The sequence below is a fragment of the Cloeon dipterum genome, chromosome 1 (assembly GCF_949628265.1).
Source record: "Cloeon dipterum chromosome 1, ieCloDipt1.1, whole genome shotgun sequence".
Classification (NCBI taxonomy): domain Eukaryota; kingdom Metazoa; phylum Arthropoda; class Insecta; order Ephemeroptera; family Baetidae; genus Cloeon; species Cloeon dipterum.
The window spans coordinates 33,030,612-33,047,205 of NC_088786.1; the positions used below are offsets into that span (position 1 = coordinate 33,030,612).

At 38.1% G+C, this 16,594-nt stretch overlaps 5 protein-coding genes across 6 annotated transcripts; 4 read left to right on the forward strand and 1 right to left on the reverse strand.

Moving 5' to 3' along the window:
* On the forward strand, positions 1–4,877 carry LOC135948037 (uncharacterized). The gene is made up of 18 exons (XM_065497094.1): positions 1–165; positions 226–279; positions 338–428; positions 487–539; positions 594–629; positions 685–805; positions 855–958; positions 1,025–1,070; positions 1,134–1,342; positions 3,366–3,491; positions 3,555–3,641; positions 3,822–3,918; positions 3,977–4,074; positions 4,133–4,168; positions 4,222–4,339; positions 4,393–4,481; positions 4,543–4,576; positions 4,627–4,877. Exons 1-18 carry the CDS (start codon positions 97–99, stop codon positions 4,863–4,865), a joined length of 1,707 nt encoding a protein of 568 aa, XP_065353166.1. The 5' UTR covers positions 1–96; the 3' UTR covers positions 4,866–4,877.
* Positions 1,712–3,286, forward strand: LOC135948598 (uncharacterized). Its single transcript, XM_065497952.1, has 9 exons — positions 1,712–1,849; positions 1,909–1,986; positions 2,114–2,276; positions 2,336–2,409; positions 2,466–2,501; positions 2,554–2,674; positions 2,737–2,843; positions 2,906–2,936; positions 2,992–3,286. Exons 1-9 carry the CDS (start codon positions 1,733–1,735, stop codon positions 3,201–3,203), a joined length of 939 nt encoding a protein of 312 aa, XP_065354024.1. The 5' UTR covers positions 1,712–1,732; the 3' UTR covers positions 3,204–3,286.
* Positions 4,878–5,397: 520 nt separating the features above from the next.
* LOC135947926 (uncharacterized) lies at positions 5,398–6,704 on the forward strand. Its single transcript, XM_065496924.1, has 10 exons — positions 5,398–5,451; positions 5,508–5,529; positions 5,660–5,691; positions 5,750–5,831; positions 5,886–5,923; positions 5,980–6,018; positions 6,076–6,193; positions 6,253–6,353; positions 6,411–6,432; positions 6,493–6,704. The coding sequence occupies exons 1-10, from the start codon at positions 5,401–5,403 to the stop codon at positions 6,579–6,581; spliced, it is 594 nt and encodes a 197-aa protein (XP_065352996.1). The 5' UTR covers positions 5,398–5,400; the 3' UTR covers positions 6,582–6,704.
* Positions 6,705–11,244: 4,540 nt separating this feature from the next.
* LOC135948196 (uncharacterized) lies at positions 11,245–12,609 on the forward strand. Its single transcript, XM_065497336.1, has 10 exons — positions 11,245–11,299; positions 11,487–11,514; positions 11,618–11,652; positions 11,713–11,806; positions 11,855–11,892; positions 11,948–11,986; positions 12,042–12,159; positions 12,222–12,322; positions 12,384–12,405; positions 12,461–12,609. Exons 1-10 carry the CDS (start codon positions 11,249–11,251, stop codon positions 12,538–12,540), a joined length of 606 nt encoding a protein of 201 aa, XP_065353408.1. The 5' UTR covers positions 11,245–11,248; the 3' UTR covers positions 12,541–12,609.
* Positions 12,610–12,811: 202 nt separating this feature from the next.
* On the reverse strand, positions 12,812–15,563 carry LOC135945506 (transmembrane protease serine 11A-like). 2 transcript variants are annotated; one of them, XM_065493244.1, is made up of 14 exons: positions 15,462–15,563; positions 15,257–15,413; positions 15,023–15,200; positions 14,800–14,969; positions 14,639–14,737; positions 14,448–14,584; positions 13,960–14,119; positions 13,796–13,896; positions 13,546–13,743; positions 13,446–13,481; positions 13,264–13,390; positions 13,108–13,199; positions 13,033–13,048; positions 12,812–12,972 (listed from the first exon to the last, which is right to left on the reverse strand). In XM_065493244.1, exons 1-14 carry the CDS (start codon positions 15,495–15,497, stop codon positions 12,911–12,913), a joined length of 1,569 nt encoding a protein of 522 aa, XP_065349316.1. In that variant the 5' UTR covers positions 15,498–15,563; the 3' UTR covers positions 12,812–12,910. The 2 variants fall into 2 exon arrangements, with proteins under 2 accessions (XP_065349316.1, XP_065349324.1); XM_065493252.1 differs by having other exon boundaries at positions 13,264–13,382; positions 13,438–13,481.
* Between the last annotated feature and the right edge of the window lie 1,031 nt (positions 15,564–16,594).

A 16,594-nucleotide genomic window follows, 5' to 3' on the forward strand; every position in this document is an offset into this window, starting at 1 on the left:
CCATTGCTATTGGAACATCCGCCTACGCTGGTTTCAATTCTCTCGAAAAATCTGCGTGATTTTCGGTCTACACTCTACAAAACAGTTTATACCTGCATGGCTTTTATTCGCTCAACTAAAATGCTTAACTTTATCTTCCTCTTGCTTTTGTTCTTCGTGTCAATGGTAAGTTTTCTACTTATCTACCTCACTGTCAGATTACACGCACATCATTATCTAATTTAGAGGTCTGCCTTGACTGCCGAGGACAAGAAAAATTGCGGTCCGAAAATGTTTTCGGTGAGGTTTATTTAACAAGCTCTCAAACAAAATATAATACTTATTTTGCCGAATATAGGGCTTGGACAGATGCTGCGATTTACCAAAACTAATACCGTTTGAGTCGGTCTATGCCTGCATACCAAAAGAAAACGTTGATCAGAATAAAGGTTTTTACTCTTTCTCGATCATTCATTTCACATTAATTTATTTATTCACATATTTCAGCCCAATCGAATGGCAATTCGGCAAAGAAGAAAAAATTAGATGGCGACCAGATGGTTATTTTTAAATTTTTATAAACTTAACGTTCTGCTACTTGTAATTTTTTCCAGTGCCTCATTCAATGTGCTATGAACGATCTCAGCTTGGTAAAAAAATTAAAACTTCGGCTAAAATTCATTCTCATCAGTCTTTTCTGCGCAGTTGACCAAAGAAAACGACGTGAACATCACAGCCGTGAATGAAACCCTGACTAATGTCGCAAAGGACCACTGGGACACCATGGTTGACGACGTTCTTCGCTACTGCTCTGAGGAATACTCAAGTAGAGCGAGTTAAAAATTATTTTCGAATTGAATTTATGATGCGATTAGAACTGGATTTGATGGGGGTGCCGCACCAGGAGGACAACGCTGGCAAAATCTGCAATCCCGGGCCCTTTTTATTCATCTCGTGCATCAATCACTTCATGACTTGCGTAATTAACATAATTTTGAGCCGTTAATTAAATCACAGAATAATTGACAAAATTTGTGATGCACAGAAATGCCCAAGCCAGGCCAGAGGGGAGTTCAAAAACGGAGACATAGGTGATTTTCTTGCTAGTTTTTTTTTTAATTACCAATAATTAACCATTTTTAAATTTTATGCAGACACGTGTCCGCAAAGGATCAACAATTTGTGCGCCTGCAGCCCGTTCAATGTGCTCCCTGGCTGGAAAGTTAAAGAGGGAAAAACGATGTCTGTCGCCGGGCCAAGTTCGCCGAGGAAAAAGAGCAGGCAGAACAGGCAGGGCAGGCTGGGACGAAAGAAAAATACCGGTAGCAACTTGGACGGCAGCGGCAAGAAAAAGCGAACCAATTAATTTTATAAAGTTGGAATTTATTCGACCCCTATTCGAATAAAATGATTGACGTGATAGTTATAAAAAATAAAACTAAAGATTTTTACTTTTATAAAAGCTGTTCTGTTCCTCAAACCATTAATCAAAACGACGACAGCCTACTTGACACTATCTACTGGGAAATAAAATTGATTTTTGAAGAAAAATGCAGTGTTTCGTTCCCTCGGCCTTTATTTCTTAAGATAACAGCATTTTTGATGTCGACGACCGATTTTAATGTGAGCGTGACGCACAATTTGACGTAAACGCGTCGCACATCAATTCTGAGCACCGTTCTCAGGGTCGGAGCGATGGCCGCCATGAGTGAACCTGCGCAAATTGTCGTGCGCTCGATATCGGACCCATTTAATGATACGCTTTCGCATCTCTGCCACAGTTTCCAATGCAAAAATGTCCGCGACAGATTTAACAACCATGATTCGTGCTCTACTTTTTATTTCATGCATTGCGTTCAACTGGCCTAAAGTATTATCTAGAGTTAAATTCTCAATCTCATAATCACTTATTAAATTAAATCAAATTAGATTGATGCCGCAGCAAGCAAGAAAGTCAAAATATTTTCCGATGAGGATCGCCCATCATGTGGCTACAGGGTAATAAAGGTAATAATCATTAATTTTTTAACGTATTAAGAAATAATCTTTAACCCTTAAATCGTTTCAAGTTAAATCAAAAACAAATATATGAATTTCTAAGAACAAAATTAATTTTTACTTGTCCCCCATGAAGCGAATGGAAAATTGCTGCTCTTTCCCCGATTTCATATCCACCGACGTGTTTGTGTCGTGCCATGAAGGCTTAAAGATAGTCAACCCAGCACCCGACCAAGACGCGGAAACATCGCCATCTGGCAAAAAGTCTTCGAAGAAAAGAGTTTCGCGGCAAGCTTCTTGTGAGAAGAAAAATTTACAGAATAAGGAATGTTTTATTATCTCTTCTCGTGGCTTGCAGATAAGCCTGGATGGGGTGGTGGACGGTCATTGGGCACCTATAGGGGCGGCAGGAAAAGCCACGGACAAGCTATGGTTTGTGGACAAATAAAATTAATTAAATCTGAGAAAAACCGTTAGTTTCCCGTTAGTGCATTTATGAGTGCGTGCTTCGAGACCAAAAACTGGTAATAATTAAAAATGGATTTCGCGTTCTCTATAAATAAATCAAAATCCCAGCTCAAGTCAGACGGGGAAATTGACACGGCCGCGATGGAAAAGCAATTTGTCAAGGACATCCCGGAGGATTGGAAAAGCATCGTCCAAGACGCGCTCAGAAACTGTTCTGACGAGTATGGCAGTGAGTGATTTTGATTAAAACATGATTCGGCGCGTCTCTTATATAATAAATAATATTCCCAGATGTGAAGCAGTCATCGCTTCCAGCGCCAATTATTTCGCCGAGTGGAAAATCTTGTCGCTTTGGACCCACGCTCTACATGTCTTGTTTCAGAAGATACATCACAGTGGTATTTTTTTTTACCCATCTGTTCATTTTTTTTAACTAACGCGAGTTTATTTTCTTTTTCAGAACTGTCCTAGCAAATATTTACTGAAGATTGGTAATCATATTGCTTTTATTTTCATGAGCACTTCAAGGAACACATTTTAAATTAGATTCAACTTGTCCGGAAAAGAAAAATGCGTTGCAAAAATGCGATCCCTTCAAAGTGAGAGGCAGCCAAGGTGAAGGCAGGAAGTACTGGAGCGATCCAGAGGACGAGAAACCGAATGATGCTGTCCAACGCATGCAGAGAGAGAAAATTGTAGCAGCCCCTCAGCGAAAATCGGCTTCTTTCGCAAATGGAAAGAAACGCAGAGGAGGATAGAAGAAAATATTTGAATTTCTCAGCCTTAAATTCGTATCATAATTCCTATCAATAAAAGAAAGTTCTAAATTTTACAAAACTTGCTTGGTTGTGTTTTATTGCGTTCTACCAGCACGTTTAGAAAAATAGGTCATAATATTGTGAATACACGCACGGCTTCAGCCTTCAGCTATATTTTTCGTCATTTCCGGCCAGTCGTGGGCCCCCTCTTCAGAATTCTACAAAGCGATGCAGGTGTTTGCTGTTATCAAAGTTGCTCTTGTAAATTTCTTTTTACTCTCTTCACGGGTAATTAACAGCTATTCTATAACCTTTCTCAATTCAATTTAATAAGCTTTTTTATTTCATCAGGCGCTGTGTGATGACGAGCTGGACGGCGTTGATGAGGCACCCGCGGCCGATAGAGCTATTAAGCCATGTGGTCCGCAAATGCTGACTGTCAGTGTTGGAATTATTTAATTTTGCTTTTTTTCCTTGATTCGAATTTTCGGTTTTTAAGAGAATAATTTGGCGGACAGTAGAATCAATTTTAATAAACATTTCAATTTTTTAACATGCAATCGTTGTGTGAACTTTATTTGTAGGTAATTACAGATAATAAAATAATTTTTGCTCAAGAGTCCGGAAGAATGTTGTCGCGTGCCGAGGCTGGTCGAGGCGGAATCGCTGCGAAGTTGCGTTGGAGGCTTCGGCGGAGGCATGGGCGGTGGCCTGAGTGAGTCAAATTCGATAGAAAATTATATCCAGACGTTTTATTGTGGTTCGAAAATTAGCACCAAAAGTGCTTAAGAGTCTGGGAAAGGAAAAAGCACTAGTTCAAGAAAACCTAGGTGGTGAAGGTGCCATGTTGGCAATGGAGAAAGGCCCATTGGTACTTAAAATTTTATTATTTTTTTAACAAATTTAAAAAAAAACATCACTGATTTCAGTGCACAGCGGAGTGTATTCTCAGGAGACAGGGTTTTGTAACACGCCATCATCTCCAGAGAAATAAAATTGCTCATGTTATTTAATGCAGATGAATGAAAATGATGACATAGACTTTGAAATGATGTCGGAAAAACTCTTGCAAGGCTCTGGAGATTGGAAAAACATTGTGGAGCGAGCTATTTCCAATTGCTCTGAAGAATTACATGGTATATATTATGAGTAATAAAGTTAATAGACAAATTCTGTTTCATATTCAAAGCAAAACGAGCGATTTTACCAGCCGTAGGAGGCAACTGCAAAGTGGAGGCGACGGTCGTGATGACGTGCTTGAGGAGATTTCTTACTCTTGTAGATCTATAAACTATATTCAGAGAGTTATTGATTAATTATTCACATCAACCCCAAATAGGAATGTTTAGAGACTGCGATCGTTACTAAAAATGGTATTTTTCCAACAATTTCTCCAACGTTTTGGAACTAAATTATTTGTCAGATGGTTCGTGCGAGAAAAAAAGAATGTTTCTGACCTCTTGCGACCCATTCGCCCTGACTGAGGAAGCAATCGAAGGCAAATTTCCTGATTTCGTCAGGCAACACCTTGGCAATATGATGGGTCTCAGCAGGTCAAAACCAGGCCAAAAGAAGTGGAAATATGGCTTGATTGGTCGCAGCCAAGGCGCTTGGAATCACGACGCAGAGAGGAAAATATCACCGACACGCATTATGGGATAGTTTTTTTACAAATAAAACAAAAATAAAAAATAAATTACAGGAAATTTCATTAATTATACCCTTATTTTCGTAATTTATTAGTTTTCATATTGAAATAAAGTTTTGCTTGATCTCGGATTGTCTCACTAGAGATTTAATTATTTTTAATGTGTTTAATCCGTGGATGGCAGTTTTTTATTTCGTCATACCTAAAATAAAAGGAGAAGTTGTCAATCTTGTTAGATTCCAAGGCTATAAAGTAAGTTAAAACATCGTTAACCTAACCACGCAATAATTTGCAAGGGCAGCTGACATTGAGATAAAATAAAATATGGGCACGGAAGTTTTCAAACGAGATCATTTTAAGTTAAATAGCGCTAAAGCGTCGTCAGGGATGTCATGAGTAAACATTTGCATCCTGTACTGAAATAAATTTAAATACTTCCTGTCAATCTCGCCGCCCAGTATAATGATATTACTTATCTCATTTCGTCGGCTATAGCGCTTTATAAAAACGGACGAGCGGCATTAAATCAGACACTTTAACGTGATCATCATGGCCGAGAGCAGGACTGTACTCGCTTTTACTGTTGCACTGATTCTGGCGGTAATGTTTTGGAGTTTGAGTAGAAATTTAATAAAAAAACAACAAATATTTTGCAGGTTGCAGCTCATGATCATGCAGGTTGTATTAACTTATATCTTAGGTTATTCTCATTTTAAAATCACATCAAAAAAAGTCTAATGACACGTCGGAACAAATTTTTCTTTTTAAAATTGGTTGATTCTAAAATTGAATTTCTCTGTTGATTAAGGCAAGAGACACGGGCTGCCCCAAATTATGAGGGTAACCAAACAACTTAATTATGTAATAAAATTCAAAATTAACCAGCACATATCTGCAGGACTTGGACAAATGCTGTGAGGCACCCATGCCTTTGTGCCATAGCAACTTTGAAGGGTGCAAAATGAAGCATAAGTCAGCTGGTATGTATTATTCAAACTTTAATGCCAGCAATGCTTTAAATTGGTTTTTTAAAGGGGGTGAGCGTACGCCTCCGACACCCTACCAGCGGATGGTAATGTCGATAACTCATTAAATTTAAATGTTAATAACTAAGAAATGACTGGACAGTGCATGATGGAATGCGCTTTCAAAAACTTCAACTACTCCGTGAGAAATAATAATGAATCAGTTAACAACTTTTAAAACCAAATTTGTATGTACCAGAGTGGCGGAAATATCGACGTGGAAGCAATGAAAGCGGCCTTTGTAAATTCAGTCAACTCAACCTGGCAGACCCGAGCGCGCGAAAGCGTTGATTTCTGCGTGAATGAGTTGAAAACGAGTATTAATTTTACATTTTTTTCACTACAAATTTGTGAAAAACATCTGTTTACCTTTAAGAGTTCCAAAGTTCGGCTGTACCTGCCCCTCCAATTGGGGAGAAGGTGTGCGACGCGACGCCCGGCTTCCTCATGATCTGCATGCACGTGAGGTACTACGCTGTGAGTACTGAAATCATTTTATCTCAACCGACTAACGACTGAATCTGAATTTTGCAGACATGCTCTCCTGACATAAACAGTAGGGGGACCCTTTGTGTCTTTTATTACAATCGCAATTAATGTTCATTTTGAATTTCAGCATCGGCTTGTGCTTCCAACCTTGAAAAACTCGTCAAAATGGATTATATGGATCTTTTACTGAATGGCGACAGTGCTGCGTCGAAATGATTCTAGACCATTTCTAAGAGTTATCCTTCAAGCGACGTTGAAGTGATTGTGTTCCGGAAAAAAATTATACAAAAAGTTAATAAAATTTTCTAGTTGATTCTGTTGGAAATAAACACATATTGACCTAAAGTCTGTGCGGTTTAATTCTCTCTTATAATCGTTTAAATTGTTAAATTTCATTAAATTATGTTAACCACAACATGTTTCTATTATTGACCAAAGTCAAATTTATTTGACAACAGAAACGTTTGAAAAAATAAAATTTTGCAGGGGATAAAGGGTTGAGAGATTTCCACTTTTTATTATTATTTTTTTTATTATTTATTCTCACATTTTGTCATAATCCATTAATTTTTTGCAAAATTGAATTTACAATGGCTTCTTCCATTATGCGAACACCAAGGAATGGGTGGCTCGAATATTGAAATAAAGTTTCCTAAAAGAAAAATTAATATCACACATGCTCGTACTGAACAGTGGCTGTTTCTGCCTAAAAGCCTCATTAGCATTACTTAACTTCCATAACAAGCAAATGAAAAAGAAGCGATTGAATAGCGAAAGCTTCACCACCCCGCAACTCCCATCTCCGTCTTAAAAGAACAATTTAACCGACATAATATTACCTTAATTTACCTGAGCTATTTTTAAAAAGAGAAAAACTGCTCTTAAATATCACAAAAAATGATCTAAAAGAGAAAGTAGAAGTACATCTTCTTGAATGCTGCTAACTGCTGCCCAATCAATAGGGTTGATTAAATGGCAAAGTTACATCTGTAGTGCCTGCCAATATGTGGCACTCTCCTCCACCTTTTCCCTGAGCTGTGAACCTTTCCTTAATGTTAGTGACATTACTATACTTCCCTTTAGCGTGAGACGTCATATATACTCACGCCGCAGACGTTGTGAATAATTTCGCTCATTAACATTTAATTCGCTCGACTGTGTAATTGAGAATATAATCTGTGAGCCCAATTGTAATTGACTGACCCGGATTAGCGGGTCCGAATTTGAGGCATTCGAAAGAATTTGAGGGATTTACTTCAAGTATTTTCCTCACATCTAACATTAATATTTTTGTACCTTTTTGTTTTTTGTTACATAAAGCAATGAAAGATGACGTGTAGTTTCCGCACACTTTGCTTTGATTCCTATCTTTTCCATCAACAGCGTGATAATTGAAGGAGATGAGTTATTAAAAGTCGCGCCCTAAACAGCCCTACTCGTTGGATTTTGTAGGTCTAGTTCAGATTGATTTCTAACTTATTGTTTAATGCGCAGAACAGCAAGTAAAAATTTAACCTTAAAATAAGTTGACGTTCTCTTGTGGGCCGCGCGCTCAGCAGTCCTCGGCAAAAACGGCAACTTCAATTCGTCGGGTAATTCATTATGAACAAGAGAGATGAAAATGTGCGAGAAAATCGGCTCCCACGTTGAGGTAGAGTTAATGTAAAGGAGCCACATTCCGTCAAAGCAACAAATTTCTGTCCGGGGGTCGATGGATTTTGATGAATTTTTTTTTGCGGTAATTTGGCCCTAATTGTACTACAATACAATTGAGAAAACTCCGACTTTCCAATTTTTGCGGGTTTTGCGGGCGTTAAAGGGTCAAAATCTGGGAATTTTGAGTACTTCATAACTTTGCTCAGGGTGGTCCTAGAACAAAAATTAAAAAACCCGCAAACTCGTCTTAACAAGACAAACAACTTTTACATTGATCTCAAAGTGGTAGGTCAAAGGTCAAGGTCATAAAAATTGATTTTTTTATTTTGAACTCAAATTTGAAAATGAATATATCGAAATTTTTTATTTTTTTCATGACCATTTTGTAGAGCATAAAAAATTGAGTTAAAAACGTTAAAATTTGGATTGGCGTTTTGCCTCATTTTTTTAATAAAAAATGAAAACTTCGAAAACCCTTGTTTTTCGAGGTTGGTAAAAAACGATGATTGACCAAATCTCGACTTCTAGTCATCCGAATTTAAAAAACCGCATACCGTTAGACTCCTCTCGACGTCCCTAAGTGCATTAAAGGGGTATGAGACCCACCAACCCCCAACCCCCTTTTAACCCCCTAAATAACGTGAAATTTAGAATTTTTCGTCCGTTTCAACACCTTAACACGACGTTGACGAGTAATTGTCTTCTTCAAACCAATTCATTAACTTAGTTCACTCAAAGACGAGTCAAATGGAACTTTTTTTTGTAAATAGGACCACCACAACCTGAGATTCGGGTGCACAAAGATTTTTTTCCAAACGCGATGCAATAAAATTCTGGATGATCGACCAAATCTCGACTTCTAATCATCTGATTTTGAAAAACCGCATACCGTTAGACTCGTCTTGACATCCCCAAGTGTACTAAAGGGGTATGAGACCCACCAACCCCCAACCCCCATTTCGCCCCCTTAATAATGTGAAATTTAGCATTTTTTCGGTCGTTTCAACACATTTATCTTGACGTTGACGAGTAATTGTCTTCTTTAAACCAATTCATTTACTTAGTTCACTTCAAAACGATTCAAACGATACTTAATTTTTGAAAATAGGACCACTACAACCTGATATTTGTGTGGCACAATGTTTTTTATTAAGACGCGGATGCATTAAAATGCTCGGTGAGCACCAAATCTCGAACAAAACACAAAAAGGTGGTCCTATTTACAAAAATTAAGTACCGTTTGACTCGTATTGAAGTGAACTAAGTAACTAAATTGGTTTAAAGAAGACAATTACTCGTCAACGTCGTGCTAAGGTGTTGAAACGGACGAAAGAATGCTAAATTTCCCGTTATTAAGGGGGTTAAATGGGGGTTGGGGATTGGTGGGTCTCATACCCCTTTAGTACACTTGGGGATGTCAAGACGAGTCTAACGGTATGCGGTTTTTCAAAATCAGATGATTAGAAGTCGAGATTTGGTCGATCATCCAGAATTTTATTGCTTTGCGTTTGGAAAAAAATCTTTGTGCACCCGAATCTCAGGTTGTGGTGGTCCCATTTACAAAAAATAAGTTCCATTTGACTCATCTTTGAGTGAACTAAGTAGCTGAATTGGTTTGAAGAAGACAATTACTCGTCAACGTCAAGATAAATGTGTTGAAACGACCGAAAAAATGCTAAATTTCACATTATTAAGGGGGCGAAATGGGGGTTGGGGGTTGGTGGGTCTCATACCCCTTTAGTACACTTGGGGATGTCAAGACGAGTCTAACGGTATGCGGTTTTTCAAAATCAGATGATTAGAAGTCGAGATTTGGTCGATCATCCAGAATTTTATTGCATCGCGTTTGGAAAAAAATCTTTGTGCACCCGAATCTCAGGTTGTGGTGGTCCTATTTACAAAAAAAAGTTCCATTTGACTCGTCTTTGAGTGAACTAAGTTAATGAATTGGTTTGAAGAAGACAATTACTCGTCAACGTCGTGTTAAGGTGTTGAAACGGACGAAAAATTCTAAATTTCACGTTATTTAGGGGGTTAAAAGGGGGTTGGGGGTTGGTGGGTCTCATACCCCTTTAATGCACTTAGGGACGTCGAGAGGAGTCTAACGGTATGCGGTTTTTTAAATTCGGATGACTAGAAGTCGAGATTTGGTCAATCATCGTTTTTTACCAACCTCGAAAAACAAGGGTTTTCGAAGTTTTCATTTTTTATTAAAAAAATGAGGCAAAACGCCAATCCAAATTTTAACGTTTTTAACTCAATTTTTTATGCTCTACAAAATGGTCATGAAAAAAATAAAAAATTTCGATATATTCATTTTCAAATTTGAGTTCAAAATAAAAAAATCAATTTTTATGACCTTGACCTTTGACCTACCACTTTGAGATCAATGTAAAAGTTGTTTGTCTTGTTAAGACGAGTTTGCGGGTTTTTTAATTTTTGTTCTAGGACCACCCTGAGCAAAGTTATGAAGTACTCAAAATTCCCAGATTTTGACCCTTTAACGCCCGCAAAACCCGCAAAAATTGGAAAGTCGGAGTTTTCTCAATTGTATTGTAGTACAATTAGGGCCAAATTACCGCAAAAAAAAATTCATCAAAATCCATCGACCCCCGGACAGAAATTTGTTGCTTTGACGGAATGTGGCTCAAAGACGGTTTGTGCATATGAAAATTCTGATGTATGCGGGGATAATTAAGTTGCACTCAGTAAGCAAATTAAAGTAAACTTATATCTTGACATTAAAATAATATATCGTCATATTTTGTTTTTTATTTATGTTTTCGTTTTGCCAAAAATCTTGCAACAGAATTATAATATTTAAAGAGAGTATCTTGCAGTCAAAAGAGCAATCATTAAAAAAAATCATTCGAGATATGATACAGCTGCATTATTCAACAAATTTAACTGTGTAAGAAATTAAAAGCTCGTGCATTTACATACCGAATGCGGGGTTTGTGTGTGTGAGTTTGATTAAAATCAGAAAATAAACTATGAAAGTCACATGAGTTCTGAGGGCACAACAGGATATGCAAATGTGATTTGAAAAAGCAAGCAGTCACGTCCTGTGCAAAAAAGATTCGCTGCAAATATGCTAAAAGTGTGCAGATTAAGCGCTTCCGACCCTAATTCCTCCTCTTTTGCTAAATCACCAAATTGGTGTTGCGCCCTGGCCTATAAAAGGACAGAGGCGAGCTCCTGAAGCTCATACGTTTCTGACGTTCAACATGGCTCATTGCAAGGCTGTTCTCGTTTTGGCTGCAACGCTGGTCCTAGTGGTAAAGCAGCTGACTAAACCTTTTGGGAAGAAGTCCGGTTTTTTGTTTTAAGAAAAAATTTATAACTTTGGCATCTAAATTAATTATTTAAAAATTGTCGATCAGCTTAAGAGAGCCAATAGAGCGTCACCATTTTCAAACGAAAAAATAATGAATATATAAAATGACCTTTTGAACAAAATTCCAGGTTGCAGCAGATGACCAAGGACCAGATGGTAAGTTAGCTGCAAAAAATATTCGATACAAGCGCTAGACTTGCAACAAAATATCACAGTTAATATTGATCAAAATAAAATAATTAACTTTTATCCTACTTAGGTAAGAGGAAGTGCCACATTCCCAAGATATTTCAGGTTTGAATGATAACATAATTTACAATGGTTCAAACGAAATAAAAATGTATCAAAATGTAGGACATAGATCAATGCTGCAAGCCACCAATGCCATTGAGCGACAGTTACTTCCAAGCGTGCATGAAAGACAAACGCCCAATGAACGCGACCTCAGGTACGGCTCTAATTTAATTATGTCGTTTCTCCTCATTTTCCTCTAAAGGAAGCGAGCCTACTCCTCCCACATCGTACCAGAGGATGGTAAAAATAATTAAATTAAACTGTATTCTTTTAAAAAGCGACTTAAAACATACAGTGCTTGATGGAGTGCGCTTTCAATGGCTTCAAGTACCTTGTAAGCATAAAGAAACAAATTAAACGAAAGCTCACAACTTTTTAAATTTAAATAGAACGGAGGGAACCTCAACACAGCAGCAATTCGTTCTGCTTTTGAAAGTTCCGTCAACTCTACTTGGAAAGCACGTGCTCGACAGAGCGTCACTTCGTGCTTGTCTGAATTGAAAACAAGTATGCATGAGATTTACTTTCTCACTCAGGAATAAGTCAATAAACTTCTATTTTAATGCAAGAGTACCAGAGTTCGTCGGTGCCTACTGCGCCGAGTGGTGAGAAGCAGTGTGACGGAAGGCCAGCCTTCCTCGTGACCTGCATACACGTCAAGTACTATTCAGTGAGTGAAACTTAAGTTTTGGTTTGCATTAATCTACAAAATCCTGAATCAAAATTTGCAGACCTGCTCCTCTAACATAAAGAGTACGTAATAAAGTCTCATCTGCAGTTCATATCTGAATTTATGATTGAATTTTAGAATCTGCGTGCGCTTCCAACCTTGATAAACTGGTCAGCAAGAGCTACATGGACGTGTTTCTGAACGGCGACCAACTGTAAAATGTAAAATGCATCAGATGATGTGGTCTTAGCCAATGAAATTAATAAACTTTTAAATTGATTCATTAACAGGCTTGTTTTGTTTCTAATTTCTGCTTTTTCACAACGCTTTTGAAAATAATAACTTTGAAGCAGGATTATTCGAAATTTTTAATTTTTTCCGCAATATGATCCTCAATAATTGTTTAATGATATTCTGTGCGATGCATTTTAAATATTAAAGTATCTAAAAAAATCAAAGCAGTAAAGAAACGAATAAAAATAATGATGGTTTCGTGTAGGTGTAAGCAACCGGCAGCACTTGAGTGCCAAGCAGGCTGCGTACAATTTATTTGAGGCGCGTAAACAGCGACCCCTCTCTGATCCTCAATTAAATTGAAGACAAGCACGTGTCCAGTGCTTTGAATTGAGAGCTGCACTGGCCTGTTGATGCTACAAGGAAACGAATCATAAAAAGTTCCTAAAATTAACAGTTTAGCAATGAAAACTTACATTTCTTCTGACAGCTCTGTAAATTTCAATTCATATCGTAGCTTTTGATTTTATTAATGTTTTTGTTTGAATTACCTGGATGAGTTTTGCCTGCACGCACTGCACGACGACGAACGATCTGGCGTCACAAGGTGCCGCCGTACCACTCTGCACGAGGAGTTTGGTTGCTGTGTAGAATTATCAAGAGAATAACGATTGCGAAACACGGCAAAAAAATGTATTCCTACTCACATCCGTAAAATTCATTGTAGCATGTTTGGGCAGCCGCTCTGGTCGCAGTTCTCCAATGAGCAACATTTTGATTCCGCAACAAAAAGGTGGTCAAACTTGGCAGGCTTAATGCACCAGAGCTATCAACCTTAAATTGTTAAGCGTCCTTAAAAAGTCTCAAATTTCATAATTTACTTGCGCACCACATTTTTTGCTCTTAAGAAGCAATAGGCAAAGCACTGAAAGCGGCAAAAACCGAAATAAAAGCGAAATTAAAAAATGTACAGTATTTTTGTAACATACGGCGTCTTTGGCAACCAAATTTTGGGTACTTTGACTTTTAAAGTCGATGGTGTTGTTTGCTTCCAAGTCTTGAATATTGTTTAATACGTAATTGTTCAGGGCGACCAACATGTTAGAGTCCGCTCCACAGGTTTTCTCACGTGCAGCTAAAACCACGGTGGGTTTGGCGGGTGCAAGGCAGCAGGACGACATTGTTTTCTGAAAATTAGAATCGTGTAAAAAATCTCCGAAAATCGATGAACAGTTGTACCCTGAAATCAGCTGCAGCGCAATTTAGGGGTGGGATCGGAGGTGTCGTTGTGGTTGTGGCGGCCTCTGTGGTGGTTGTCGTGGTTTCCGGCGTCGCTCCATCTGACAAATAAATCACTCTTATTGCGGGGGAAACGTAACGAGCAGCGCATTTCAGATCGTAACCTTGACCAATTTTGCTTGAAATCCAGGTCAAATAAGAAGCGACTCGAATGAATCCTGAAGGACCTACTAAGCAGCCTGAAGCAGAGCCGAATGAAACAACGCCGATCTGCTTGTACGAATTGGAGCCGTCTGGAATCACCAGAGGCCCACCACTGTCACCCTGTAACGCGTTAAAAATTGAAATCAAACACAAGCATGCAACATTTTATTTATTATTGGTTGAAAAAAATTATAATTATTTTCCTGCAAATTATTCTTAATTATAATATGCAAATCTAACAAATTTGGATGATGCATACATTCTTTTTCCTAACTTCTGTAATTTGAAAATTTGGTTTGAATGGCAGGCAGGCAAATTTTCACGAGACACAATTTCTTATGTTTGATATTGTTTTAATATTTCCCATCTTTTGGTATAACTAACCTTGCCTCTAGTTTAAAAATTTCTAACTGAAGAAGAAGAAGAATTAGGCCTTAAGTTCAATTACCTGACACGTTGATTTTTTGGGCACTTGAGTGCACAGCGTGCTACTTTTTATAATGTCAGTGCCATAGAATTTGGCGCAGTCTAAATTCGAAATCACAGTCAGGTTGACATATTGCATTGTAGAGCTCGCGGCAGAAGCTGAAAAAAATTCGTAATTCGGAAGATTGCGAGGCAAGAAATTTATGTTTATACAATCAGAAGTTTTCCCAAATCCACTAACTGTAGCCGTTAAGCCGGCGTACGTTACCTCGCCGTCAGTCGCTGGTGGCAGCTTGATCACATTGACGTAAGCTGCACAAAAAAAACAGCGAATTTAGGAAAGAACATTTTTTTTTTGTAAGTTTGATTTATACTCGATAAGGGGACACTGGAAGGGAGTTTCAGTAGACCAATATCGTTGTTCAAATTATTTGGGTTGAAGCTTTCGTGGGTGAATTTGACCGACGTAGTCAGCCTTACTGCTGGCGACGGAGGATTGTCCTGGCTCATCTTAATTGTGCCCAGTGTGACTTGGAAAGTCGACCTTAAATAAAATTGAAATCATTTTCCCGTTATATATTCATTAAAAAAAATCACCCCGGAGAAGTGCAGTGGGCAGCAGTTAGTACAAATGTGGGAGTAATCAAGGAGCCGCCGCAGATGTAAGCCCCGTTGATAATGATGTTCGCCTGCCACGGAAATTGACCAAGAGATGCTGCTACACCGCCGATGATTTGACTGGAAAGAGTAGGTTGCACTTTGCCCGCTCCAGCAGCTAGGATATTTTTTTAGCCAGCAGCAGTGATACATGTCATATGATTTAAAACTTACGCTGCACCACGTCTTTTGCATTTTCATCTCCTTTGGGAGCAACTTGGTTTTCGATTTGACTCAATTGCTCTTCAGTGTAATTTTCCGTTGTTTGAGCGAACAAATGATTGATTGGTTCTAATTTGCTCGTCTGGCTGAGAACAGCGAAGAGGAGGGCCTGAACGGAGCGATTAGCATTTCATTGCTCAAGTTGATTTTAATTTACCTGCTCCACCATGAAAATAAAGAAAAATGTCTTCATTGTGACAGTGTGAACACAACTTTATACTGTTCAGGGTTTCCTCAAGAACAAAATGTTGGCTTTGCTGCTTTGACCTGATTTGACCGACAGATACGGCGCCATTAAAATGATAATGACAAGGCTGAAAAGGACAGTGACAGTTCCTTCCTAATCAACGTGTTCGAAAAATGGTTGACGTTGACACATTGAGGGCAAAAAGTTCGAAATTCATGCAATTACATATTCAATCATGATGTGTCTGGAATATATTTATTTTTTCATCTGTGTATATGACTAGTAGGAAGAATAAATAATTATTGACTTTATTTATTTTCCAATGTATTATAATTAAGATGGACATCATCCAACTTCAGGTCGTTTTAATTATAATCGAGCAACCAAGCTTGAGTGTTGACATTTAAACTAATATTTATTTTTTTTCGTAAACATATTCATTTTGGGTCTGCAAATATCAATTTTAATTAATTCGCACCTTAAATCTATTTGAAATGCCGGAATTCAAAAATTTAGGAAGCAACAATGCACACTCTATATGTATAATTAAACAAAAGCTTTACTATAAACCTCATCTTCAATTTAACACTGTCTTGTAATCATCGATTAATTGTTGTTATAGAAAAGGATTCAAAATCGCAACAAAGGGTCATTCATCTTCAAATCTCCTGCCAGAGAAGTTCGCTGTCTGAGAATTCGCGATGCCGAGGGAAATTAATGGAGAGGTCTCTGCAGAAGTCATGCTGGAGGAAATGATGGGCCGACTCGTCCAGGCCGCAGAGCCCCTCGTCGAGCTGATGCGGAGGATGAGGCGTCGCAGAAGAAGGAGGAGGAGTTCATCCAGGTCCAGAAGAACCCGTCGCGTTCGCCGACGCCGCCGACGCTGATTGTGAGATGGCTGACGTGTAGACCCATCGCAGTCCAATAAATTTCTAATAATTCAAATAATTCTCGCTCACGAATATTTCATTTTTACATTTTTTAATTCCTTTTTTATGATCCATCCGTTAACATTTCAAAAATATTTTCAAAATTCTTTTAATTTCGTTGAGAGATTTATTGAAGTGCAAGCATTTTTTTTTACTTTGAAATTCTTGAAATCA

Excerpts from the sequence above, each read along its gene's own strand:
- LOC135948037 (XM_065497094.1), top strand. The coding sequence starts at position 97 with ATGGCTTTTATTCGCTCAACTAAAATGCTTAACTTTATCTTCCTCTTG. Across the intron at positions 3,642-3,821 it reads GTGGTCCGCAAATGCTGACT|AGTCCGGAAGAATGTTGTCG; the intron begins GTCAGTGTTGGA and ends TTTTTGCTCAAG. Across the intron at positions 4,577-4,626 it reads TGCGATCGTTACTAAAAATG|ATGGTTCGTGCGAGAAAAAA; the intron begins GTATTTTTCCAA and ends ATTATTTGTCAG.
- LOC135948598 (XM_065497952.1), top strand. The coding sequence starts at position 1,733 with ATGATACGCTTTCGCATCTCTGCCACAGTTTCCAATGCAAAAATGTCC. Across the intron at positions 2,502-2,553 it reads TGCTTCGAGACCAAAAACTG|CTCAAGTCAGACGGGGAAAT; the intron begins GTAATAATTAAA and ends TCAAAATCCCAG. Across the intron at positions 2,844-2,905 it reads TCAGAAGATACATCACAGTG|AACTGTCCTAGCAAATATTT; the intron begins GTATTTTTTTTT and ends TTTCTTTTTCAG.
- LOC135947926 (XM_065496924.1), top strand. The coding sequence starts at position 5,401 with ATGGCCGAGAGCAGGACTGTACTCGCTTTTACTGTTGCACTGATTCTG. Across the intron at positions 5,692-5,749 it reads GGCTGCCCCAAATTATGAGG|GACTTGGACAAATGCTGTGA; the intron begins GTAACCAAACAA and ends ACATATCTGCAG. Across the intron at positions 6,019-6,075 it reads TCAAAAACTTCAACTACTCC|AGTGGCGGAAATATCGACGT; the intron begins GTGAGAAATAAT and ends TGTATGTACCAG.
- LOC135948196 (XM_065497336.1), top strand. The coding sequence starts at position 11,249 with ATGGCTCATTGCAAGGCTGTTCTCGTTTTGGCTGCAACGCTGGTCCTA. Across the intron at positions 11,653-11,712 it reads ACATTCCCAAGATATTTCAG|GACATAGATCAATGCTGCAA; the intron begins GTTTGAATGATA and ends ATCAAAATGTAG. Across the intron at positions 12,406-12,460 it reads CTGCTCCTCTAACATAAAGA|AATCTGCGTGCGCTTCCAAC; the intron begins GTACGTAATAAA and ends ATTGAATTTTAG.
- LOC135945506 (XM_065493244.1), bottom strand. The coding sequence starts at position 15,497 with ATGAAGACATTTTTCTTTATTTTCATGGTGGAGCAG. Across the intron at positions 14,585-14,638 it reads ATTTGGGAAAACTTCTGATT|CTTCTGCCGCGAGCTCTACA; the intron begins GTATAAACATAA and ends AATTTTTTTCAG. Across the intron at positions 13,897-13,959 it reads TTCAAGCAAAATTGGTCAAG|ATGGAGCGACGCCGGAAACC; the intron begins GTTACGATCTGA and ends TTTATTTGTCAG.